Here is a 26,824-nt window from a genome sequence, read left to right on the forward strand (position 1 = left end):
AATGCCTGAGCCATATATTCCTGTTGTCTGAGTTACCCATACTAGTATTCTACTAGCCAAGTTTGAGGACACCCCTGGAGCACCTTCTAGATGCTTTGTACTTAGACAAATCAAAAGTGATGCCAGCAACCTCTACTTTTAAAAAGTCTTTTGAACCAACCAAGACTTGAGGATGATTTCAATAGCTTTTAGGGAAAAAAATGGCTTAATTTGCATTAAGGGGAGGGGTTAGAATATTGTTTTTCCACAAAGGTGCACTTTAGTTTGAAAAGGTAGCTGAATAATGAGTGGGGCCACAGGTGAGTGTATTGACACAACCCAAACCAACCTGAAACTTTAGCGGAATTGATTTGATTGTGGCTCATGGGTTCTAGAACTAAAAGGGGTGTGTGTGTGTGTGTGTGTGTGTGTGTGTGTGTGTGTGTGTGTGTGTGTGTGTGTGTGTGTATGTGTGTGTGTGTGTATGTGTAGGTATAGGTGTAGGTGTTTGGAGAAGAAAGAATGAAAGAATGAAATGACAGTCTTAAACATAGCAACATGATTGGTAAGACTTTTATAATCTTTTCTTACCTTTTAAAACTTTTAAGTAACTCATAATCCAAATATGGTGTTCTTTTTAAAAGAAATCCATTTTATTAATCTCTTATATCTGATCCCTTTTGTTTTGTATCACCTACATTTCCCAATGCATCCATATCCTGACCCCTTCTTAGAGAAAAATATCCTTATAATAGAGGGAGGAAAAAGAATGGGGGAGAAGCAGATTAATAAAACTAGTCATCAAAAATATCTGATTTTTTTATGCAGTGCTCTATTTCCACAATCCTTAACTTTTATAAAGGAGCCAGAGGGAGGTCCTGCTTGGTACTTATAATTTTGTAGCATTCACTTTCCCTTGTTTTGTTTTTCTTTCCTTTTACAGTAAAGAATTGGAAACAAAGCAGATGTCAGTTAATAGAGGAATAGCTAAACAAATTGTGGTTTGTGGGTGTTACAGAATTTTATGGTACTATAAGAGATGACAAATATGTTGATAGAGAAACTTGGAAAGATTTGTATGAATTGATTGCTACACAGTCAAGTAAGAAGAACAAGGAACAATATGCATGATGATTACAACTATGATTATGCACAGCTACATTCATGTGCTACCATTTATTTAGCTAATCCTCAATTAATAGACATCTATTTTGTTTGCACTTCTTTGCTATTACAAAAAGTGTGTAGCCATAAATATTTTGGTGTATATGGGGCCTTTTTTGTCTTTCATCACAATTGTTGAGGTTTAAGCATAGTAATGAAATCTCTGGGTCAAAGATTGTAGACATTTTATTCACTTTCTTTGCATCATTCTAAATTGTTTTCCAAAAGTGTGGGACCAGTTCATAGGTCCACTAATATTGTATTTGTATGTCTGTCTCTCTACAACTGCAACATTAAGTATTCCCATCTTTTATCATCTTTGCTACTTTACTGGGGATGAGGTGAAATGTTAGACCTGTTTTGATATAAAAAAAAATTTTCCTTATTATTAGTGATATAGAACACATTTTCATATGGTTGTGTTAATAGTAGTGTAATTATTTTGAGAATTTAAAAAAACATCCTTTGCCTACTTAATAATTGGAAATTTCTTGTGTCATATATTAAATCTATTACCCTATCAAATTTCCTCTTTGTATTGGAAGCATAGTTCTTTTAGATTTAGTTATTTATAAGAATAATTAAAACATGAATAAGGTATAAAACACTGATTTTGTATCCTAGGGCCTCTAAAAAAGGGAAGACATTGTACCTTAATTTTTAGTATCTATATATCTTGAATTCTGAGGAATGTTTAAATAAACTGTCATTGAGTTTTATTTTCCATCTCAGAGAAGAAACAATTAATGAGTGATTCTATAACTGTTTGAGTGTGTAAATTAATAAAGATGTCAAGTAGGTATATTTTTTGCACTAAAGAATAAACAAGAGGAGATAAGCTTAACTTTATGTTGAGAGAAAGTTAAAAATAATGATTATTTACTTTTGTAGAGTGCTTTATGAAGTAATTTCCTCACTGTCTTAGAGTAGATAATGAAATTGTTTTTATTTCTGTTTGACAGATGAGGACACTTAAGTCCTGATGAGCTTAGGTAACTATCCCATAATTGTATGACTAGTAAATGACAGAACCAAGGTGGATGCTTAAATCTAATCAACTTAAATCCAGTGTTCTTTTTCTCTTGTGAGGAAAACCTTTGTGACTCTTTAAGGTTCATAATAGTAGTGGAATAGGGAAATTGGAAAGGTTTTGTCCTATAAATCTATGAACATATTTTGTCATATTTTTTAAGACATTGAGCTTTTTAGTGTCAATTGGTCCTTTTGAGCTTTATCCATTGACATAATGTTAGAAGTAGGAAATGGGGGAGCATTAATTAAAAATAGAGACATATATCATTAAGACAGGAATGTAGGGAAATATATGTATTATTATCAAATTACAGAGCCAGAATTAGGACATAAGAAAGACAATTATGTAAGATACAACATAGGAGACCTAAATAAAGAATATTTTGGATATGATTTTTCAGTAATGTCAGTACATTTTTAATACTTGAAAATTTCTCCTTTCATGATCTATAGTGATTTTAAAATTATAGTGTTTAACCTTTGCTTAGAATAGACAAATGACTTTATCCTGTCTTTACTGCTCAGAATTTGTTATATTTTGTATGTGAACTAGAGTGGGTTGTTGACCTTGATGTTGGAAGAAAATGATTTTATGTTTTTTTTCCCTTGAAAGAAACAGGGATTTTGGAGGAATCTTTTATTTGCTTTACAAAACAGTTTACCAAGCGATTTTTCTTGCACAACATGACAAATATGAAAAATATGTTTAAAAAGATTGCATGTATTTAACCTGTATCAGATTGCTTATTATCTTGGGGAGGGTGGAGGGAGGGAAGGAGAAAGAGAAATTTGAAACATGAAGTTTTAAAAATGAATGTTGAAAAAACTGTCTTTAGATGTATTTGGAAAAACAAATACTATGGAGGGGGAAAAAAAGTTGTTAAAATATTCATTTAAATAATGAACTTCCCTGGTGCATTTAAAAATGCTTTTAATTTGCAGAAACAAAATTTAAACACAGAGTTTTCATGACATTATTATTGCATAAATCAAATAATTTTTTTTCTTTAACACTTTTGATCTGTTTTCTCTTAGGTGGAAAGAGGAAGTCCTAAAAGCTGTTTCTTATTCATGGGTTCTATTTTGTGTGAAGTAAACTGGGTTAGTGTACTGGCTGATGCCTGGAATCCCAATCCCTATCCAGAAACACGAAGCATGATCGTCTGCCTGCTCTTCATGATTATCTTACTGGCAAAGGAAGATCAACTTGTAGACCAAACAGTAAGTCTTAAAGGTTAAAGGCCTGGCACATCTTGGTAAATTTCCCTCTCCTTCTTAGGCCTTACATATTTCAGTTACATGATTTTAGCATGTTGACATTTTCTTTTATATGAGTCTAAATAGACATTTAGTATTAGAAATTATTTTAAAAGATCAAGAAGAATTCTGCCATAACTGGCATATCTCTTTTAGAAAAATCTGTGGAAAGACATGGACAAAAATAACACTGGAAAAGGTGTGTGGTTTGGAGGCTTGACTATAAAGTAATATGGCTAATTTTCTTGTTTACTTTGCTCTGAAGATAATTAGCTTGAAGAAAGAATATTCATTAGGAGGTATAAAATTAGAAAAAAATTAATTTTACTTTTTAATCTACAAAATTCAGTCTTCCTTCCATTCTCCCTCTTTTCCTGAAAATGAGATAAAGAAAAACAAAACCTAATTTAGAAACATGGTTCAGTCAAGAAAATCAGTTCCCACATTGGCCATATTTTTATTTTTTATTTTATTTATTTATTATTATAGCTTTTTATTTACAAGATGTATGCATTGGTAATTTTTCAGCATTGACAATTGCAAAACCTTTTGTTCCAACTTTTCCCCTCTTTCCCTCACCCCTTCCCCCAGATGGCAGGTTGACCAATTCATGTTAAATATGTTAAAGTATAAATTAAATACAATATATGTATACATGTCCATACAGTTATTTTGCTATACAAAAAGAATTGGACTTTGAAATAGTGTACAATTAGCCTGTTAAGGAAATAAAAAATGCAGGCAGACAAAAATAGAGGGATTGAGAATTCTATATAGTGGTTCATAGTCATCTCCCAGAGTTCTTTTGCTGGGTGTAGCTGGTTCAATTCATTACTTCTCTGTTGGAACTGATTTGATTCATCTCATCGTTGAAGAGATTGGCCATTTTTTATTTTTTTATTTATTTTTAAATTAAATTAAATTTTTTTTAAATTTAAATTTTATTTTATTTAATAATAACTTTGTATTGACAGAATCTATGCCAGAGTAATTTTTTACAACATTATCCCTTGCACTCGCTTATGTTTCGATTTTTCCCCTCCCTTCCTCCACCCTCCCCATCCCACCCAAAGTTGGCAAGCAGTCCTATATATGTTAAATATGTTGCAGTATATCCTAGATACAATACATATTTGCAGAACCAAACAGTTCTCCTGTTGCACAGGGAGAATTGGATTCAGAAGGTAAAAATAACTCGGGAAGAAAATCAAAAATGCAAATAGTTCACATTCGTTTCTCAGTGTTCCTTCTTTGGGTGTAGCTGTTTCTGTCCATCATTTATCCATTGAAACTCAGGTCTCTTTGTCATAGAAATCAACTTCCATCAGAATACATTCTCATACCATATCGTTGTCAAAGTGTATAATGATCTCCTGGTTCTGCTCATCTCACTTAGCATCAGTCCATGTAGGTCTCTCCAAGCCTCTCTGTATTCATCCTACTGGTCATTCCTTACAGAGCAATAATATTCCATAACATTCATATACCACAATTTACCCAGCCATTCTCCAATTGATGGGCATCCATTCATTTTCCAGTTTCTAGCCACTACAAACAGGGCTGCTACAAACATTTTAGCACATACAGGTCCCTTTCCCTTTTTTAGTATCTCTTTGGGATATAAGAGATTGGCCATTTTTTAAAGAAAATCTCAATCTGTATTCTGTTATCATGAATCATTTGGTATTCTGGTTGGCCATTGTTTTGATCAGAGGTTTTAAATGTTTCAAAATATTTTGCCTTTCCTATTTTGTTGTTATTGTTTGATTGTTCTTCTGGTTCTATTCACTTTGTTCTGCATTAGTTCATTTATGTCTTTCCACATTTCTCTGAAACCACCCTCTTTATAATTTCTGGGTTTTTTTTCCTTTTAAAAAAAATTCAATTTTTCTTTATTCACAGTTCAGATTCTTTCTTCCCTCATCCATTGAGAGTGCAAGAAATACAAAACCTATTATAAATATGAAGTCATATAAAACATACATGTATTTAATCTTGTATATTTTAAGCCATTTATGCATTAGCCATGTTTGGGAGGAGAGGAGTGGGAAGAGAGGAGAAAAATAAAATGAGAGGAAAAGAGTATATTTCAGTCTGCAATTGAATCCATCACTTCTATGTCTGGAAGTGAATAGCATTTTTCATTTTAGAATTGTAGTGGGTCATTGTGTTGTTGAGATACTAAACATTTCACACTTGATTATCTATACAATATTACTGATACAGTGTAAATTATTTTCATGGTTCTGTTCACTTCACTCTGTATCAGTTCATGTAAATCTTTTCAGATCTTTCAGAAACCATCCCCTTCATCATTTCTTACACACGATAGTATTCCATCAGATTTAAATATCATATTTTGTTCCAGTTTTCCCTCTAGCATCTCATTTTATTTATAGAAAATATTCAACTTTTTTAAAAAGCAAAACAAAACCTCTTCCTTCACTTCTTTCAAGATTTCTAATTGTTTTTATGTCTAAGCTTTGTCTTGCTTTGAAGTTTTGCTTATAGATGTTTCTCTTTTTCTGGGTTTGTGTCTTAAAGTGTCCTTGTTATGATAGTAGCTTTTCATTGTCAGATTTTTTTTTTCTAATTTTATGCCTAACTTTGGACTTTATGTTAGATCTGACATCTGTGCACTTCTATTTGAAATAACTGCTCTGAACTTATGTCTTCAATACTTGACAGCTTGAACTGAATTTTGACAAACTTTTAGTGTTTCCAAAAGGTGTGATCTAAATTTCAAACAAACAAACATTTTTAGACTCAAACAAAATCTAATTTCTCCTCTTCTAAACTGAGCTCTGCAAGTTCTTGACCTGCACTTGGGTCTGAGCAAAACATGTACTTAGCTCTGGTGGGAATTCTAGTTGACTGCTGTTAGACTCAGCCACTATTGCCTATTGGAGAATTCTATACGTTCAGAATGACAGAACCACAGGCTTCCCTTTGGTCTTGGGTTCCTTTCCTAATTATTGCTCTGTAAGCTTCAGACTGGACTGGAAACTGGAACTGAGATCCCACTTTGCTCCTGGGATTAGAGCCACACCAGCTTCTGTTTGCTTCTGAGCTTTCTCTTTGTTTAGCACCAGCCTAAGCCTGAGATAACTCTTCATCTTGGAATGCAGCTGCTAAGTGTAGGTTTCCTAGTCATTCTGCTCTCAATTTGTGAGCTGGAATTGAGAAGTAAGTAACAAAACTGCCAATTGGCATATGTTCCTGCATCTTATATAAGGTCAAGCCCTTCTTTGTTAGTCTAACACCTCTTTTTGCCTTGATGATAGCTTTAGTCCTTTTTCAGTTCCTCAGCAAGATTGGGAGTGAACGGGGATAGATGCACAGCATTCCTGGCTAGAACCTGGCCCATATTTTCAGATTTTGTTGTTTTTGATCCTGTGTTTACCTGGGATGGAAAGTCACTCACTGTGATTTATTTCTTGGATTTTCTATGCAAGACTTGGTCTGGTTCATTTTACTTATATTTATTGGAGAATTATAAGGGAGAACTTAATGTATACATTTTCCTGCTATTCTCATATTTTGTTTCTGCTTCTCAGTTGAAACAGTCCTCATGATTTAATAATCACATCTGTGACTAAAATAAAAGGTCAGTTTTGGGATAGTTCATTATTTAGTAATCCCTAAGATTTGAAAATCTTCACTGAGTCATAATAAGAACTTAGAGCTACAGAGGATCTTAAGAACCATTAGTTCATTCATGCCATTCATCCCTCTCCAACTCATCCATTCCATGGTTGCCCAGCCTTTTCTAGTGAGAGTGATTCTATTATGCAAAACAACAGTTACAAGAGGAAAAAAAGAACCCTTTTCAACCTGTAAAAGTTTGAGTTTCCTTCTCATCACAAATAGCTGTCCTTTAGTGTATTTATTCCTTAATTATTAATAATTCCTTAACAAATTCTTTTCCTCGAAGAGAAGCTTGTTGGTATCATTTTCCAGTTTAGTATTTAAGATGAGTTGGAAGGAATCCAGAAATATCATTTCTAAAAAAAACCTAGTTAATTTCTTTTGATACAAGATCCTGCCTTATGATTAAGAGGTATAGATTAATAGATAGTTTTTTGTTTTTACTCACAGAATTCTCAATAGTTAGAGAAGTTCCCTTCAAAATTGGGCCTATAATATTAATAAATATATGTTTGTGTGTTTTTTAAACCAAGTCTTGAATTATTGTGTTTACTTCATGTCACTATATACTGACTTTCTATTATGTTCTACTCATTGTCAAGCTGCATAACCAATAACCACTATAAAAATACTGAGAAAAATTCCCTGCTAGAAAAATGGATCAATACATGTAATTCTAGAACTAAATATCATGTTTATTTGTTTATTTGTTTTTTTTTTTCCTCCAGGATTCCCCATTGCTCAATCTCCTTGGACAGGCAAGCTCTCTTTCCTGGCATCTTGTAGATATTGTATCATACCAAAGTGTCATTGGGTACTTTAGCAGCCATTATCCTCCATCTATCATCCTAGCAAAAGCTTCTTCAGCTGAATTAATAGTAAAACTCTTGAAAGCATCTGCAGGCTTCCATATTCCTACTGATGGACAAATACATCTTGTAAGTAGATTATCTGTTACAAGGTTCTAAGAACTTTTAATGACTAGTAATAATAGAATTGTATAGTGTGTATATTTTCATAATATATAGGAGAGTCACTGAGTTATATATAGCCCATTAATTGCCTATCATAAGATGATGAAAGATGTATTGTAATTATACTAGATTTAAAAATTTTTCAATTAAAAATGCTGCATGATAAATTAGAAATGTTGTTTTATCTATATTAGTCAGTGAAACATTAAGTACATATTATGTTCCTAGAACTGTGCTAAATATTAAGGATTCAAAGTCAGAAGTAAATTAGCCTTTGCCCTCAAGGAGCTTACATTCTTATAGGAGAGACAATATGGACACATAAGTGTAATGGGCTGAGGCTTGAGTTGATGCACTGAGGTCCCAAGCACATGAGGCTAAATAGTAATTGGACCATACTCTATTAATATATAAGCTTGGAGAAAGAATGGCCCCCGCCCACTCTTTGTGCAAGTCCTGATGTGTTGTATAGGAAATGACGATTTTGGTGGGTGGAAGCAGGGGAGTGGAAAAGGAAGGGGAGGAGAGACTGCTTGCATTGCCATTGCTACAGTTTTCTCAGCTCAGGTCTTTCTCTGCTAGCTGGCTTCCTGTCGCAGCTGCCTATATTGCTATCGCAATCTTTCTTGCTCATATTGCTATTGCAATCCTTATTCACCTCTTCACTTCAATAAAGATTGAAGATTTTTCCCTTAACCTGAATTTCTGACTTCGGCTGGGCTGAGGCTTGAGTTGATGCACTGAGGTCCCAAGCACATGAGGCTAAATAGTAATTGGACCATACTCTATTAACATATAAGCTTGGAGAAAGAATGGCCCCCACCCACTTTTTGTGCAAGCTTATATATTAATAGAGTATGGTCCAATTACTATTTAGCCTCCTGTACTTGGGACCTCAGTGCATCAACTCAAACCTCAGCCCATTACACATAAGCATATAGAATATTTACAAGATGAATAAAAAGTAATTATGGAAAAGAGTGTGCTACTTGTGGGGAGTGTGAAATATGGGAATGTGGTATTGGGAATTTTTTTTTGTATAAGATGGCTCTTGAGCTAACTAAGCCTTAAAGGAAACCATTTATTCCAAAAAGCATATATGAGGAGGAAATATATTTCAAACAAAGGTGATAACTGGTGTGAGGGCATAGGGATAGGTTATGGAGTGTTGAGAGTATAAAAGTAATTAGTACATTATGATAATCCCTGGGTGTGGGGAAGAAGTAATATGTACAAAGTCTGGAAAGATAGGAAGACCGTTTTGTGACCAGAATGAGGTTAATGTTTAATCCTTGATGCAGTGGAAAACCATTGGGGCTTTTTGATCATGGAGTGACATGCTCAAACTCAGTTTAGGGAAATTATTTTATTTTATTTTATTTTTTATTTTTTAAAACTTTTTATTGACGGAACCCATTTTTTACAGCATTATCCCTTGCACTCACTTCTGTTCTGATTTTTCCCCTCCCTCCCTCCATCCCCTCCCCTAGATGGCAAGCAGCCCTTTACATGTTGAATAGGTTACAGGATATCCTAGATACAATATATATGTGCAGAACCGAACAGTTCTCTTGTTGCACAGGGAGAATTGGATTCAGAAGGTAAAAATAACCCAGGAAGAGAAACAAAAATGCAAGCAGTTTATATTCATTTTAGGGAAATTATTTTAGCAGTTTTGTGTAAAATAAGTTGGAGTAAAGAAAGACTTGAGTGAGAGTGACCAAACTGAAAACCTTTGCAGTAGTTCAAATGAGAACTTATATGGGCTTGAGTTTGATAGTGTCAGTGTGAGTGAAGAAGAGTAGGGAAGGTGTGTGTGAAAGATATTCTAGGGGAAACAGCAGCAAGATTTGGCATCTAATTAGAGGGATGTATTAGGGAGGTGGCAGAAGTGACCCCAGGTTTGGGATTCTGGGGAGAATGAAGTTGTGCCTGATGGAAAGGGAGAATTTTGGGAAAGGGATGAGTTTGGGGTAGGGGGACCCACATCTGGAGATGCTTAGGGGTCATCCAGTTTGAGGCACTAAAATTGGTGATATGGTTCAGAGCTTGTGTGGCTCCATACACACCTGGGAGGCATTGTCACAGGCCGCCCTTAAAGGGTTTATCCTTTGTTAGCTTTCCATTTGCTTGGCCAGCGTTCTTATTAATTGACGTTGGGCAATTACTTGAGTCTCTGTCTCTTAGCCCTTGCTGTCTCTCCAGTCTGGGTGACATGTTCTCCTCATGTTCATCTCAAATGAGTACATGTTTCCTTTAAACCTAAGCCTCTTAATCTTTCTTATCTCCTCATCCCACCCCCTGTTAGTCTTGCCCCTAATCCTAATGTACTTGGAAATATTTTGCATACATTTATTTATATATACATTTTTTTATCTTGCCTAGAACATAGACTCCTTGAGGGTAAGGCTAATTTGATTTTTATCTTTGCATCCCTAATTCCAAGCACAGTGTCTGCTGCAGAATATGGCTCAATAAATGTTTGTTATTCTATTGCTTGAGTCTGTAGACCTGATCCCTCATATCTGTGTGACCTTGCAGAAGCTATTTCACTTTTCTGAACTTTTTTTTTATTTGTAAATTAGGATCAATTAATACCAGCACTGTTTACTTCCAGGATTATTGTGAAAATCAGATGAGATAATGAATGTCACATTAAAAAAAATAAACTCTTCTATTATTGAATGTGAATATTAATTTTAGTTGAATTGACTTGAATCCCTCCCCCCACCTTTTTTTTTTTTTTTCTGACTAGGATGCAGTGCCTAAATGCCTAGCTTTCATTCGTCAAGTGGTACAGTTTCTCAGCTCTCTGGAACAAAATGGAAAAATTACCTTTGCAGTTCTAGAACAGGAAATGTCTAAGCTTTTGGATGACATTGTCGTCTTTAATCCACCAGGTAAGTGACAGATGGAAAAATTGTTAATTTGTTTTAGCCATTGAAATGATAATGATAATGAAATCTGAAATACTCTTCCTCTGAAGATCCAGTTCTCCCTCAGTGGGAAGAGTTTCCTTCACTTACTTAGCTTTAGACGTTCAACAGCCATTCTTCAAGAAGTGATAGATTCAAGTTGTAGATTGAGGCAGGTTTTTTTTTTTTTTTTTTTGACCTGGCCAATGCAGGAATTTGTTTTTTCTTGACTATATTTATTTGTTACAAGAGTTTGCTTTATTTTTCTTTTTTCTGTTTTTTTTCTTTCTTTTCCTCCCTCCTTCCTTTCCTTTTTCTCTCCCTCTCTCCTTCCCTCCCTCCTTCTCTCTTTCCCTTACTCCTTCCCTCTCTCTCTTCCTCCCTCCTTCCCTCTCTTACTTTCTCCCTCCTTCCTTCCCTCCTTCCCTTCCTCTCTCCCTTCCTTCATGGAGTCTGTTACTTGGGTAAGATTGTATACTTCTTGTGCTAAGTCATTAATTCTTCTATATCTCAGTTTCTGTATTTTTAATCTCTTTACCAGCTTCTCAGACTAACCTGATGGGCTAATTGATATTTTTTTCTTATTGTGGGTTTATTGATCTTGTAGCTTAACATAGTATGAATGCTTCTTTTTTTGGGTTTGGAATCAGTGTGTTGGAGAAATTGTACCTATGATTTCATTGGTGTGACAATGTGAAGAAATGTGTTCTATAACTGTAGCCTTACTTTGCAACTCTTAAGAGTGTTACCTAAGGTCATGTATACAATGTATTCAGAGTCTGGACTTGAATTCATATCTCTTGAGTCAGTTTTTCTCTATCCATGACAATTTTCTGCTTCTTAACTTTTGAAGTTTTTTGTTTGTTTATTTTTGTGTTTGAATGTTTAAGAAATGAAAAGGAAACTTCAATCTTGCTGAATACATCCATCTAAACATTCCACAAGTAGTTTTTAAATTAGCATTTAGCATATTATGGCTCTCATGCACTGTGGTTTAAAAGCATTATCTTCGCTTAGAAAATACATTTTCACGCAGCAGGCCAATACTTATTAATCGTCTAGAACTATGGAATGGCTATGTCTTGGTTCTCTAGGAAGCTATTATCAAAACTCTGAAGTGTGCACAAACCATAGCTAAGAATTTAAATATTGCTGTTCTCTCCATCAGATGAATTTTAATAATATTGAAGATCTAGTAATGGGTTTTACCTATGTGTAACAATGGATATGTCTATATTTTATTCCTTTCAGATATGGATAATCAGACTCGCCATATGGCTCTCAGCAGACTCTTTGTTGAAGTTTTAACAATGATGAATAATGCTAGTGTCCCAACAGCCGAGTTCCTTCGGGGTAGTGTCCGGAACTGGATTGACCAGAAAGTCCATGGGCTAATGGTGCTTCCCCTTTTGACAGCAGCATGCCAGAGCTTGGCTTCTGTCCGACATATGGCTGAGATTACAGAGGCCTGTATCACTGCCTATTTCCAGGATGGTGAGCAAGCATCATCTTGCTTCGTTGTTTTATTTTTTTCCAGGAAGACAAAGGATGATATATTGGACTATAGGAGATAAAAAAGACCAACCTGAATCAGGGAGGTTTCATTCTGAATTCTTGTGTGACTATGAATATATCTCCTTTTTTTTTTTGGTATGAGGAAGGGGTGTTCTTTTTTATTAAACCCTACTCATGTTATTTACGCCCCCTTAATTATATCATTGATTAATATCACAGTGGTGGCATAGGATTTTATTATCATACCCAATATTATTTCAGATCCTTTGTTTATTGTGGAAAACTTAATTATGCACTCTTTTAAACCATTATTGAATCCTAGTGTTTATTCTTAACATTTTCCTTGACAATTTAACTATTAGGGCTTCCATTTCTTCATATGTGATATTAAGGAATTGGTCTTGAGTTAGAAAAGTACTTACAGTAATTGCTTAATAGATCCTTGTTGATTGATTAGATGACTTCTGAAGTTCCTTTTTGCTCCCCAGTTCTTTAGCTATGATTTTCCTATCATTTGATCGAAAACTTACCGTTATTCTCAGATAAATTCTCAGGTAAATAATATTGTTTATACTGACACACTTTTCTCAGTGATTTAAGATACCTTTTAAAAAACAAGTTTTTTATCTTTTTTGTGTGTTTTATTTATTTATAGTTTCTGGAATAAAACCAGGCATTTTCATAATAGAGTATGATAAAAAAAGATTGCATATAAAGCTGCAAATCTATTATGTACTATTCCTTTTAAATATGTAATAAAGCTATCATGTACATTTTTTCTATATATGTTTATCTTGTGAATAGAATATGTACACACAGACACATACAATTGTATCATCTGACATGTAGAAATGGGCTTTTTATATCTCCATAACCACCTTAATAAGTAGAGTAGAACTACTGGTACTTATGCAAAAATGTCTCCTGTAATCTTTTTCATTTTAGTGTCAAGAGAGTTGCATGTCTGAGAGTCATGACAAGTGGGTAGCACTTGAGATTAGAATGATTATTTTGCACATTTATGTCATAATGGCTACATAGACTACTTTAAGACTCTTATTTTTATATTCTTAATCTTTTCTTGATTTTGCTCCTTATAACTTGTATAACCTTGGGCATGTGTGGTATATCTTTTATTTCCTTTTAGCTTCATTTTCTTCCTTGTAAAAATAAAGAGTTTTTACTAGATAACCTCTCAGGACCCTGTTAGCACTAATTGCTATAACCTTAACATCTCATGACTCAGAAAATTTACTTAAATTTTATTATCAGAAAAAAAGGGAATGTTTAATTGTTTAAATTTCTGATTTAAAACTACCTTTTCATGATTTTGTGAATTTTTAACAGATTGCTATCTGAACACGATAAACTTTGATAAATAGTAATACACTAGGAAATCAATGGTCCCATTTCCCTTCCCTGCCCATTAGCTTTGTTAATCCCTTTTCACAACATGCCTAAAAAAATTTCCTGTCTCACAAGACTGTAATTTCTGGGGGCAGAGAAGCGGAGGTCCATATATTCTGTTTATATAGTACCTGGCATGGTATTGTGCTCCATTAGGTAACTTAAAAGATCTTTTTTTTTTTTTTTTTTTTTTTTAACAAGATAAAAGAAGACATGCTCTAGGAATTAGAAACTTCTAATCTTACCTTAGTCAGATTTCCTGTCTATTATACAGCATCTAGCCTTAATCAAGTGTTTGGTTGCTAAATGTTTCTTACTTAAGAGTCGATGTACTGAGTTTCTCTAAGACTATTATGAGAAATAATTTTACATTTTGAAATTTAAAGTGAAAGACTCTATTAGAGTAGTTGTTATGATTATTTGGTTTTGTTGTATTTACTTAGCTTCTCTGCTTCCTGCTCTGTTATTAGATTCCCTCAACTATCATTTGGGATGGGGTCCTATCCTGGTATCTCTTCAAGTTCCTGAACTCACCATAGATGACTTTATTCAGGAGTGCCTATCTCTTGGAAGTTATTTGACACTATATGTCTATATGCTGCAATGTTTAAATAGTGAGCAAACATTAAGAAATGAAATGAAAATGTTGCTCACCTTAGGAAAGTGGCTGGAACAGGTTTATCCCAGGTATGTTGTTGCTCTTCTGGATGCCATATTAAACATGTTACTTGGTTACCTTAACGTTTATTTTAATGTGAGTATTTAAGCTTTAACTAAGCGTGAGCACAAAGAAACAAATGATATATAAAACAAATAAGAACAGTCCTAAGTCAAATTTTTCTTGATGGGCTTTTGATTAACTAAAACTATTATCCTTGGAAACACAGTAGAACAGTAGTTTTAGACTCAGAATGGGGCCACTAAACCCTGCATAAGGATCCCTATGGGGGCTGTATATTGATTTAGAAATGACACTAACATTAGCAATGTTCTATTGTATTTCTTTTATTTTGTTAAATAATCCCTTATTACATTTTAATTTGATTTCAGGGTCAGGCCACCTTGCAAAGTGATTACAAGGATAATGCATAGAGAATTAAGATATGAAACCTTACATTAAAAGCAAAACATTTTGTTATTGTAAACTCTGGTTGTGAAGAGTAGGGCATATTACCAAAACCCCATGGAAATGACAGAATGTTGGGACTGGAAAGGACCTTAGAAGTCATGAGTACAGATTCTGAGGCTTTTCCTGTCCTCTTCATTTTACGGATGAGAAAACTGAGTCCATTGATTTGCCTGAGGGCACACAGTTCTAGGAGTGCAGGAACTAGCATCCAGATGCCAAGCCAGTTATGTTTCTGTTACCAGTTGATGATCTTAAGCATATTTCCTTATTGTAACTTTTCTTTTTTTAAAAGTAATATTTTTATTTGAACCTTCAATTTAATGGTTCATACCATGTAACATAAACCTAAGTGTAGGAGGGGATGGCAGAGTGGGGTGCAAATCAGCTCCTAATTTTTCCTTTCTTTTATTATGTATCCTCTCTAAGCTCTGTGAGAGATGAGGCAAAGCTCTTTCTGTGGTGGCACCAAGCACTACAGTTGGCCCTAATCCAGGCTGAACAGGATGATGCTGTGCTGATCGGATCTGTCATTCGGACTCTTCTTGGGATCCAAAACAGACAGAGCCAAGCAGCCGAGGAAAGGCTGAGCTCAGGGATCCTGGGTGCCATTGGATTAGGCAGGAAGTCTCCCTTGTCTAATAGGTAAGAATTAGAAAGAAATACTTGTCTCTATGAATTCCTAATTCCAGAACTGATATGGGTGCTGGTGAAAAAAAACTGTTGATTTTGACCAAACACCCATTGATTTAAAATTAGGATGTTGTTCCCTGATGTCTGATGAAAAAAAAAAAAAAAAACAACACAAAGGTATGAAGTAAAGACCACCACCAATTATAAACCACATTCCCTCCATTAGAGTCTTTCTCCAATGTCTTACTGTCATGTCAAGAGGAACTCTGCTATTCCAGCTGTGCTCTGAGCCTGCGTGTGGACCCAATGATAGACTGTGTGCCTGCTGTTAAGACTCATTAACACCTAATCTCTGCCAAGCTCCATATTAGATACAGGGCATGCAAATGTAGGAATGAAGCAATCCTTAAATCCCAAGGAGCTTTTGGGGACCAACCTATATATTTGAGTGAAGTTTCTTAGCAGAAAGTTGGCTGCCAAGTGATGAATTTCTTCAACCAAAGCAATTTAAGAAAACGACCGTGGTATAGAGGAGTTGTGACCTGTTTCAGTCTGGTTTGTTCTTAATGTTTTGCTGTCTGGACCATATTCACATTTTACATAAACCACATTTTGAGGAAAACCATAGCCTATATTTCTGCCAATATAGTTGGTTTCAGAAGTCTATGATAACAGCATAGTATGGTGTGTAATAGATTTAGTCAGAGGACCTGTATTCTAGTCCAAAATCATCTGGGCTCAGCTATCTTTTATGTAAAATAAGGAGGCTGCATTTATGTGCTTCCCTAAGTCTCTTTTAGTTCTAAATCCTGTCATTCTACTTGGATCTTCTTGGTACTCTTGCAGGTATTTTAAGCTTAAAAATTAACTTTTCCAGCACAAGAAGTTAAAAATCAATGTGTCCATATGTGTCCATATGATTATAATCCTGTAAAGCCATGACTTTATTTGCTTCATGTATTAAGATACATAAAGTTAAATAGGACAAGGACAAAATCAGATTATTTAATTAAAAACTTAATCATTAAAGATGTGTTAAAAGCTATTAGTTTATTACTATTAGTATTATTATTGCTGTTGAGAAAGAATTTTGAGTAATCTTAAAAAAAAAAAAACAAAAACAAAAAAGCCCCTCCTAGAGGTTTGAATTAGAACCTTGTGTGAAAGAATATGTGTCCTTTTGGTCAGACTTCTAGATTGTCTTTTTTCACACTTAGTTTTTTATCTCTGTTATTCTCTTCTAATCTTAATCAGTGTTGAAGATAATTTTCATACCTTTGAAATAACAGCATTCTTGTGGAAGAGCCAGATCTGGGGAAATACAACCATTCCAAATCCAAGAAGTCTATATTTTAACAGTTCATTTCATAGTATATTGTAGAATTCAATAGGATTCAGCAAGTTAATTTTTCTTAAAAGTTTTTCATGTTGTCCAATATTTAATGTATCTTTGATTTTGCCTCTGCTCAGTAGCAAATTTGTAACTTAGACTTTTCCTAGCTGCCTTTGTTTAATCAAGATACATATAGGTATTTATGCACGTGTGCATGCACAAAAATATGCATATATAGACACATGTGTTTATATATTCATACATAAACACATGTATGTGGCTTGAATTTGTTTTTATTTTAATCTTTAAGAGTTACAAGTTAATTTCATAAGCCCATAAGGGGTAGTGTGCTTGTTGGTATCAAATTTCTCCTTCCATTGAGGGGATGTACTTTTATTCCTGTAACTGAATTTAATGCTCTGTATTTGCTATTATGAATGAAGAATTAAAATATACTAAAGCTCTGTATATTATAAGTAATATGTATGTGTATATTGGTGTGTGTATTTGTGTGTATATATGTGTGTGTGTATGTATATACATATACATATATATGTATATATATGTATATATATACATATATATTTGAGATTGAGCTTAAGATTTATTGATGGCATTAACAAAAAATTGAGGTATTTTACTACAGTTGAATTTTAATAAAAATTCCTAGACTTGATTTATAATGATTATTTAAATTATAATTGATTCCTCCTATTGTCTTTGCATTTTCCAAGATTCCGTGTGGTTGCAAGAAGCATGGCTGCCTTCCTTTCAGTTCAAGTTCCTGCAGAAAATCAAATTCGTTTGAAGTCTGGTTCTGAATTACATTTCTCTCCAAAAGCTCAGCAAGTATGTAATAAATAGCCTCTTTTCTATGTAATCAATCCAGTGAAGGTTTTTAAGCAAGGAAATGATGTCCAGCTACACATGTAGATTGGGAAGTTTAATTTGGCATCTGTGTAAAAAAGGATTAGGGAAACTAGTTAGGAGGTTTTTCTAATAGATTGGTAAGGTAGAACATCTGAGTTAAGCAGTGTCATAGAAGTCAGAGTTGAGGAGAGAATTTAAAAAAGTTAGTTGTGTTAAATGCTTCAAAAAATAAAAGAAAATTAATATGAAGAAAAAGCTATTGAATTTCATAACTGAGAAGTCAAGGATGATCTTGGAAGTAGTACTATCAGTGAAATTCAGGGGAGGAAGCCAGATTATGAAGCAGTGGAAACAATAAATGCTATTCTAAAAAGTTTAGAGTGGACGTCTTTTGTAATATCAAAGAACTAGAAACAAGGCCACTGCCCACTTGTTGAAGAATGGCTGACCACATTATGGTGCCTAAATGCAGTGGAGAACCATTCATTGCAAATAAGAAACTAAGAATATGAAGAATTCAGACACGTATGGGAAGATATATATGAAGTGATACAAAGTGAAGTAAACAAAACCAGAAAGCAATTAGACAATGTGCAAAAGGGAGCTAAGTGATAAGATTGGCAAAAAAGAAAGGGTGATTAAAGTACTTTTAAACAGTGCATAGGAAAAGCTAAAGCAAATTCAGAAGTAAACAAAGTTAAGTAGGACAACTTTGAAAATAACATGTTAAATTTGTGTATTATATGTTTGTATGCGCATGTATATCAAGTTATACATAAGATATTTGCATTTTCATATATAATCTTTTTCTGTTTTATATATAGAAATGTTTTCATGTTTGTTAAAAAAAAATTCCAGAGGTTTTGACCATGACCCTGAGGTCACTTCTGATTCTGTGAAGTTTTTAATTTCCAATAACAATTAATGCTACTTTTAATCTTAATTTGATGCAGAAGAACTCTCTATTAGCTTGTCTACTACTACTTGGCTTCAAATAACATGAACTTTGAGTAATTTATCTTTAATCTACCAGCTTACTTCCTAATCTTCTCAGATCCTCTTTGTATTTGCTCCTTGAGCAAGGTAAGAACCTGTATCTCTTCAGATCAAATATAATTTTATATCTATACATATATGTTTATATCAATATCTATTATTCCCTCTCTTTCTCTCTATCCTTATTTTGATTGTTGTTACCCAGCTGTCCGCATTAGTGCCACTTTTCTGATCTGTAACTCCCTTATTAGTGCTCAGCACACCCATTCAGGAAGGGTAGAAAGTCAGGGTACCTTCCCCTTTTTTCTGTAGTCAAACACTGCTCCTTCCTCATATCCATCTGAGTATCTTCTTTTCTCTTTGCTCTCCTGAGAAGAGAAACAAGGCAAACCCCTTTGAACTTTTTGATTTGATTCATATCATCAAAAGCAATGATATGATGTGCATGAAAGAAGCAGTGTGGTGACTTAAGAGCTTTTTAGTCAGGTTTTTTTAGCATTTAGCAAATGGCTTTTGAAGCATGGTTCATGCAACAAATTTTAAGTGAAAGGATGGACGGATGACTTAGGCCATAAGGTCTAAGAATGAAATACAAGTTCTAAGTTCTACTAAATGGAAATAAAGTTGTTTCCTCACAGGGAGGCTGATCTTATGCATAGAAAACACAGAAAAATTAGGTACTCCGACTAAGTGATCTTGACTTTTAATTGAAAAGGGAGTTCAACAAGGGAAAGAGCAGTGTAACATGGGATGATCCTTGAAGCGATAGAACTTGAGATGGATTTACAATTGGATTTGGATTTGTGTGGGGAGTAGGGAAGAGGACTTTGCAAGTAGAGAGAAAAGAATGGGTAGAGAAGATTGAATTCTAGGGTGAAGTTAATATTTGGTTTGTTTTTTGTTTGTTTTTTGTTTTTGCCTTTGTCTTTGTGAGGCAATTGGGGTTAAATGAGTTGCCCAGGGTCACATAGGTAGGAAGTGTTAAGTGTGTGAGGCCGGATTTGAACTCAGGTCCTCCTCCTGACTCCAGGGCTGGTGCTCCATCTATCTAGCTGACCTGTGAAGTTAATATTTGAGTAGGAAAGAAGGAAGATTGGAAAGGAGGTGTAAAGTCAGGTTATTGAAGACCTCAGAAATCAGAAAAAGGAGTTTTGCTTCCAACTATTGTCTTTATTGCATATGTACGTAAGTATACATACATAGGCATATAAAATATTTTTTCTACCTTTGTACATTTTTCCTGACATTGATACTTAGATTGCATTTTCAAATAGGTATATGCTATCATGTCTATATGTAGTTAAATTTCATCTTCTTTGTTTTTTAGGCACTGAATACTCTTGAATCTATGTCTTCAAGCAAGCATTATGTAGAGTATCAAGAACAGATCTCCCAAGCATCCCAGTTTATAAAGCATCCTGGCCATTGTCTTCAGGATGGGAAAAGTTTCCTGGCTCTTCTTATTAACTCTCTGTACCCAGAAGTGCATTATTTGGACATTATTCGATAGCAGCACTGAGGTCCATGGAAAACTCTGTGATGATTTCTGTTTACATTTGATGTTGTTATTGCACAAGTAACTTTGACTGTGTAGGTCCACTGTAACACTGAGTATAGCCAGTGAGGAGGATGGTTGGAAGGAATATGGGCACTGGTTATTTCTTCCAGGTATTTTGGATGCAAGAGGTGTGTGTGTGTGTGTGTGTGTGTATGTGCGCGCGCGCGCATGTGTTTTCTTAGCTATTACAATAACATTATGTTGAAGCACCAAGGACTTATTTAGTTTTTATTCCTGTAAAAATGAAAAATTTCATAAGTTTCAACATGATACAAAGCCAGTGAGCCTTACAGAATGACACAATAAGGGTCACAGATCATAGGACAATTTTTTTCTTTTTCATTTTTCTCCTTGCCCTTAAAAAAAAAATAAACTACTGAAGTTCCCATGTTAGAACTACATCCAGTTGGAGTCACATGAAAAAGCTACACTTTGAATCTCATTTGGACTCTTCAAAAATATAGCCACAGCTAGTCTGAAAATTAGAAATTGTTTATATTTCCAAAAGTAAAGTCTACTTTGTGATTCTACAATCCTTTGGAAAATTTGTTCTTTCTCTTAGATGAGAGAAGCCAAGATGTTATTAAATAACCACATTTATTCTGGCTTCCTTTATTATTTTTTACTAGTTATAAATCTATTACTATGTAACACCACAGGCTCAAACCCCCTTTTTTCTCTACAAAGTTTTCAGTTCTTGGTGACCAGGCTTTTCTGATGAGTTCTCTGGGCCCCTTCTCACATCAGCACATGTTGCCAGACATTTATTCCAAGGCTTCCTGGCTGTCTATAGTACCAGCTAGGGTTAGTGTGCTATGCTCAACTTTCAAGAATCCAGGGACCACTTCTATTGGAAACAGCTGAGGATGATTGGTGTGGTGTGTATTTGTCCTGGCAAGCTCCTTATTTCCACACATCACATCCCTGAATCAGCTCAGCAATAAAAATGGAACATCTGGAAGTCGAATATGCTTTAGGAGTCAATCCTTGTCTAAAACAATGGTTATCATGCCCTGGCTGTTGATGAGAAGCAAGAGATGGTTGATTGTAATCTTCCTGAAAAATATGTAAGATTCACCATTTGAAGATTCTGTTCATTCATAAAACAAGTCAAAAGGAGAAAAGAATGAAGGTATCTTTCTGTTCTCCCCTTTAGCTCTTTATTTGAATTCCAATAGAGATTAGAAAACTATTCAAAATTCTAAAGAAAATCCTGGCCCAGGAAGATTGATATTCCTGAATTCTGGATTTGCTGAATAAGGTACCTTATTGTCCCTCAAAGTACATTCAGTTTTTAAATATCTATTACCACAGTCTGGCTCTAATAAACCCACATTCTTTGTCATTTTTTCAGCATATTTTTGCTGCATTTTTCTTTTTCTAGAAATTAGCCAATTAGTTTCTATTATCATAGCACTGCCTGCCTGAAATCAATTTTGTCTGTTTCAGTTGCGTAATGCCCAATGTATTTACCTATAGCTTGGGAACATATTGTTTCCTACTTTTTCCATAGTCACACTGAGCTTTTAGTAAGCATTCCCTGCTCAGGTAATCATTTGAATGTTAGTTCTTATATTTGGCTATGCAGAAGCATTCTTATATTGAACTTCATGAATTAAGTAAAAGAAATTTACCCCAGAGAAACATTCTCTAAAAGCCTTCCATCTATGCTTATTCAGCAAATTGACCATTTCCTAGTTTTTCCTGACTTGATTTTTTCCCCAGTCTTTTGAGTTTATTATTTCTCCAGTGCCCATTTTTGTCTTCCTTATATTGTACATGATCAAAATCTTAGAATTCTTAGTTTTTTAACCTGGGCATTTTGGCAGTGTTTTCTTTACTACTGTAAAGCACAGTGCCTTGCTCATGGGATGCACTTAATAAATTTTCTTGAATGCATTTGACTGGAAAACCAACCCTGCTGCTCTGATTTTAGCATTTCTATATAGTTTCTTGGAGGAAACGATGAACCATAGTAGATGAAAATGTCAAGTGGCAGTGTATATACCTTAAGGAAAATTATGTTCAATCTGTTAACTTTTAGAACTTTATAATATTTATAATGAACTTGGTTTGTAAAGATTTTAAGAAATAAAGAACATTATTGGTTGCATCTGCAAAAGAATAAAAGGTTTGTGGGGAGATTATCTGGTGAAAATACATTGATTATGAAAAAATGTGTTAATTGTGAAACTGGATGTAGACTTGATGCCTGGAGTCTGCTCATTGATTTTGCACTGTAATTTGAATAGCAGAGATGTTTGTTAAATAGGCCTCAAGTATTATTAATGTTTAGTGTTTAACTTTCTAGGTGATGTTAGGATTCCAGTAAGGTTTAGCTTCCTGGACTGAATAAATGGGTGACAGTGGGAATTCCAGGCCAAAGTTGTGTGGTAAGCTACTAAAGTGACCTGGGGCCAGAGAAATAACCTTAAAGAAACAGTGCTGTTTATGTACAGTTGTCACTTCCTGGAAAAGAATACTGACAGATTGACTAATTTTACTTACACCCAAGGGCCAGGAATATTGATTGTACTCTTTCCTCTAAGAATGAGCATTTTCCTTTCTTGAGCAATTTTTTTGAAACTGTGAACCTAGGAGAATGGGACCTGAAAACATAAATTTTTACCTGGTCTAACCACAAGCCATCGGAAATGCCTGGTGACATCCATTGTGGGAGGGTGCACTAGTCATAGGCTTTTAGTCACATTCATACTTGGAGAAAGCAGTTGCTCCACAATATCCCCTTCAGATGAAAAGGAGGGTGATGAGGTCCTTAGGTTTTTAATTTTAATGCATATTTCTATCTACCCTCAGTCTTGGATTAATACTAGATGAGGCTGTCTAAGAAGTTATAACTTTGTCTACTTTCATGTTTATTATGCTTAGTCTTTTATAGAGACAAGGTGTCATCCTAGTAAAAAGTTCATGAGGAAAAAATAGGAACAATCAGGTTTGTTTTGAGAGTATGACAATATTTGGAGCCACTGCAAGGTCTTCATTACCTACAAGTGCCCACTTATTATTCAGTTCCGGAAGGTAGTCTACCATTTTTTTGATTACTGTGTTTGATCACTAACTTAATTTTATATTTTTTTCCTTCACATCACATAATATCAGCTCTGTTATATATATATGTGAAAAATAATGCAGGCTTGGTGATAAATACCAATAATCCTTGCTATCAGGGAGACAGAGGTTGATGGATCACTTGAGCTCAGGAGTTCTTAACTGCAGCAAAACTACAGCCTATTGGGTATCTATACTAAGTCCAATATTAATATTGTATGACCCAGGGAGTTAGGGCCACCAGGTTACCTAAGTAGGGCAATCTTCCCCAGATCAACATGGAGCAGAGAAAATTTTCCTTGCCCAATAGAAGTGGGATAGGCTTGATTGACCACTGTATATCCAGTTTGAGTAAGAGAGAGACCTAGTCTTAAAAAAAAAAAAAAAAAAAAAGGAGGAAACCTGAAATTTAAGAACAAAACAATAGCCCAATTCTAAATAAAACTAATCTAAACCAAATTTCAACCACCTCTTTCTCAATGAAGTTAACAGATGGCACTGAACAAATCCAAGCTATAGTATCTTCCCTTCCTTACTCTCTCTGAAGGTGATAAGACTATTGAATTTTTAATGCTAGAATGATCTATTGGCTAAAGAGGATGTTACAATCATCTTTTCAGAATTGGAAGAAATATTATTGAGTATCACCTAATTCAATTTCTTTCACTTGATGTAGATATCCCTTTTATAGAACTCTAAACAAGGAATCATTCATGCTTCCAACAACAGGGAACTCACTACCTCATCATGCAGTCATTTTATTATTTGGAAACTTTTGTTAGAAATTTCTTTTTAAGGTTGAGCTTAAATTTGTCTCTATGTAGCTTTCAGGGAATTCTGGGGAAAAAAATATACTCTCATAGATGAACACTTTTCAAATATTATAAAGCAGTTGTCTTATCTCCCCTTGGTATTTTCCATATCAGAGAACCTTAGTTCTTTTGAATTGTTATCCATCCAGTTCTTTCATTGACTTTCGTGGGCATATTCTAACATATCTTTCCTAAAAAGTAGCATCCAGACTAGAGCATGGTGCTAGAAATATTTAATTGTAGAAGTTTTTCTTCCAGTAATCTGAACATTACTATGACTAGCCTAAAATTACATGCGCTTTGTCATAATGCCATTTTATTTTGGGCTCATAGCAAAATTGTGATCAATTTAAACCCAGATTGTTAATTTCATTCAAAACATTTGCTAACATGATAAACTTTCCTGTACTTTGTTCAGGTTTTTAAGAAAACCTTGATGCAGCATTTTACATCTGTCTATTAAATTTTATCCTTGTTCTGGGACAGCATTCTGTTTTGAGATTAGTGTATATTTCTATTTCTACATCAAATAATTTTAGTTATCTAATACGTGTATTTACATGTACATACATGTATAGGTATGTGTATGTGTATGTATACACACTTTTGGAAGCAATCAGGTTTAAGTGATTTGCCCATGATCACACTGCTTCTAAGTGTCTGAGGCTGGGGCTTGACTCCAGGACTGGTGCTCTATCCTCTGTCCCACCTACCTGCCCCTCCTAATATATTTCTAAATAATAAAAATCATACCTACTCCAAGACCTCCTAATTGCTCACAGATTACTCTGAGTTGGGTTCATATTTTGCAGCAGTGTACCAATGTTTCTTTCAGAAAATTCTCATTATACTAAGAATTTGGGGGCTTTGAGTCGCAGCATGACTTTCAGCATATTAAGAATTAAAATTTTCTTATTTCTGGATGGCCAACTAACTTCTTACAACTTTAAAATTAAACCACTATCTATTTCGAAATAATAAAAGCTGCTTCTCATACCTTTTAATTTTCTAATTATGGATGTAATAATTTATCTTAATATGCCATTGGTACTTAAAATTCATTTTTCTTCCAATCGATGACTAAATTATGGGGAGGAACAGAAGTTCTTTAGTTTAATCATTTTCCTTTACATTTGCAGTATGGCATTGTAAAACCACTGACTTATTTTGGTCATTGTGCAATATTCATTTTTTATTCACTGTGATTTTTAAATTGACAGAAAATGAGTTTGACTTGAGATCAGGGCTGGAGGAAATAAGAATAGATGTTCATATGTAATTATGTAAATAAATTGAATTTGCATTCAGTTTGTACTTTGTTGGCACTTTTCTTTGATTTTATAAAGTGGATTAGAATGTCTCTGACTGGGAATTGCAGGAGGAGCAAATGTGAATCCACATTTGAAATGACAATTTGATGAGCCTATTTTAAGAAAAGTTTTATTTATATATTTTATTTTTAGATTACCTTCCTTTCTTAATATATTTCTTCCCATTCCTCTCATAGATAGCCATCCTTTACAACAAAAAGTGTCAAAGGAAAAAACACTTGCAGATTGATTTTTTTCCCTTGATGATCAAAAATTTCAGTTTTTGTCTACCTTCTAATGCATCTTGAACGATATGACATTTTAAAAGTTTGTGTTTAGTGCCTGATAGGAAATAGGAATACTCCTACAGGCATTAAAAAGTCATGAAAATACTCCTAGAAGTATACTAGAGAATTAATCTAAATTGATGGAGGAGTGAGGGAACAAGTGGAAAAATGTGTAGATGAGCAAAGGGATGGGGAAGGGCATTGAACTTCTTTTTAGGAAACTAATTTGTATCTTCGAGAGCACTAAGAAGCCCTTCCACCTCTTTTGTCCACCCATTTTCATTCCTTCCCATTTTCCTCTATATTGTTGGCAATGGGAATTTGCTCCGTATTATCCTATTTCAGATTTCAAAGCATGCCTCAGTCTGGTTGTCTGGAATACTGTCAACATGCCTTACAAATCTTACAAATCTAAGAGATCAAGCTTGAGGTTTTCTTTTCTGGTCAACCAGGAGGTGTAGGTCACCACTAGAGGGCGAATTTCCCTTAGATGTGGTACCCGGTAGGCAGAGGCCAGCCACTAGCGATGATGCTGTGACCTCTTATCTCTGGTGGAGTCGGGGTGGGGGTAGCTTACCGAGTGCGTAGCCTGGGACAGTTATCAATTTTTTTTTTTTTTTTTTTTTTTTTACTGTTCTTAAGGTTACTTCACTGGCTGTACCTCTTCCTGCTTCTCTCCCTTTCTATAAATTCTACCCCATGCTGCTCTTGCCCTTATTCCCTGTGGCTCTTCCATAGTCCTGGCTCTTTCGTTGGGTTATCTTTCTCTTCCTATGCTTAGTACACTTCATTGCTTACCTCTGAAATATATACTCCTCCTTTCACAGCTACCATAATTCTTAATCTCCTCTCCATGATCCCTCTCCTCTCTTCCTTTTAAATAATAAGCCCATTTCACTCATACGGCAATCTCAAGGTTGGTATAGATTTCAGTTTGCC

General features: G+C 34.5%; 1 protein-coding gene across 1 annotated transcript in view; it reads left to right on the forward strand.

The window, feature by feature from the left end:
- EPG5 (ectopic P-granules 5 autophagy tethering factor) overlaps nt 1-25,595 on the forward strand; it is a 140,343-nt gene extending 114,748 nt beyond the window's left edge. Inside the window, exons 37-44 of the mRNA XM_051969688.1 lie at nt 3,211-3,396; nt 7,809-8,018; nt 10,810-10,954; nt 12,221-12,463; nt 14,362-14,578; nt 15,447-15,662; nt 17,718-17,832; nt 20,177-25,595. Of these exons, the coding sequence (XP_051825648.1) occupies nt 3,211-3,396; nt 7,809-8,018; nt 10,810-10,954; nt 12,221-12,463; nt 14,362-14,578; nt 15,447-15,662; nt 17,718-17,832; nt 20,177-20,359 (1,515 nt within the window). The 3' untranslated portion in view covers nt 20,360-25,595. The remainder of the gene's footprint in view (nt 1-3,210; nt 3,397-7,808; nt 8,019-10,809; nt 10,955-12,220; nt 12,464-14,361; nt 14,579-15,446; nt 15,663-17,717; nt 17,833-20,176) is intronic.
- The last annotated feature ends 1,229 nt before the right edge of the window (nt 25,596-26,824 follow it).

Source organism: Antechinus flavipes, chromosome 1, assembly GCF_016432865.1.
Source record: "Antechinus flavipes isolate AdamAnt ecotype Samford, QLD, Australia chromosome 1, AdamAnt_v2, whole genome shotgun sequence".
Taxonomy (NCBI): Eukaryota; Metazoa; Chordata; class Mammalia; order Dasyuromorphia; family Dasyuridae; genus Antechinus; species Antechinus flavipes.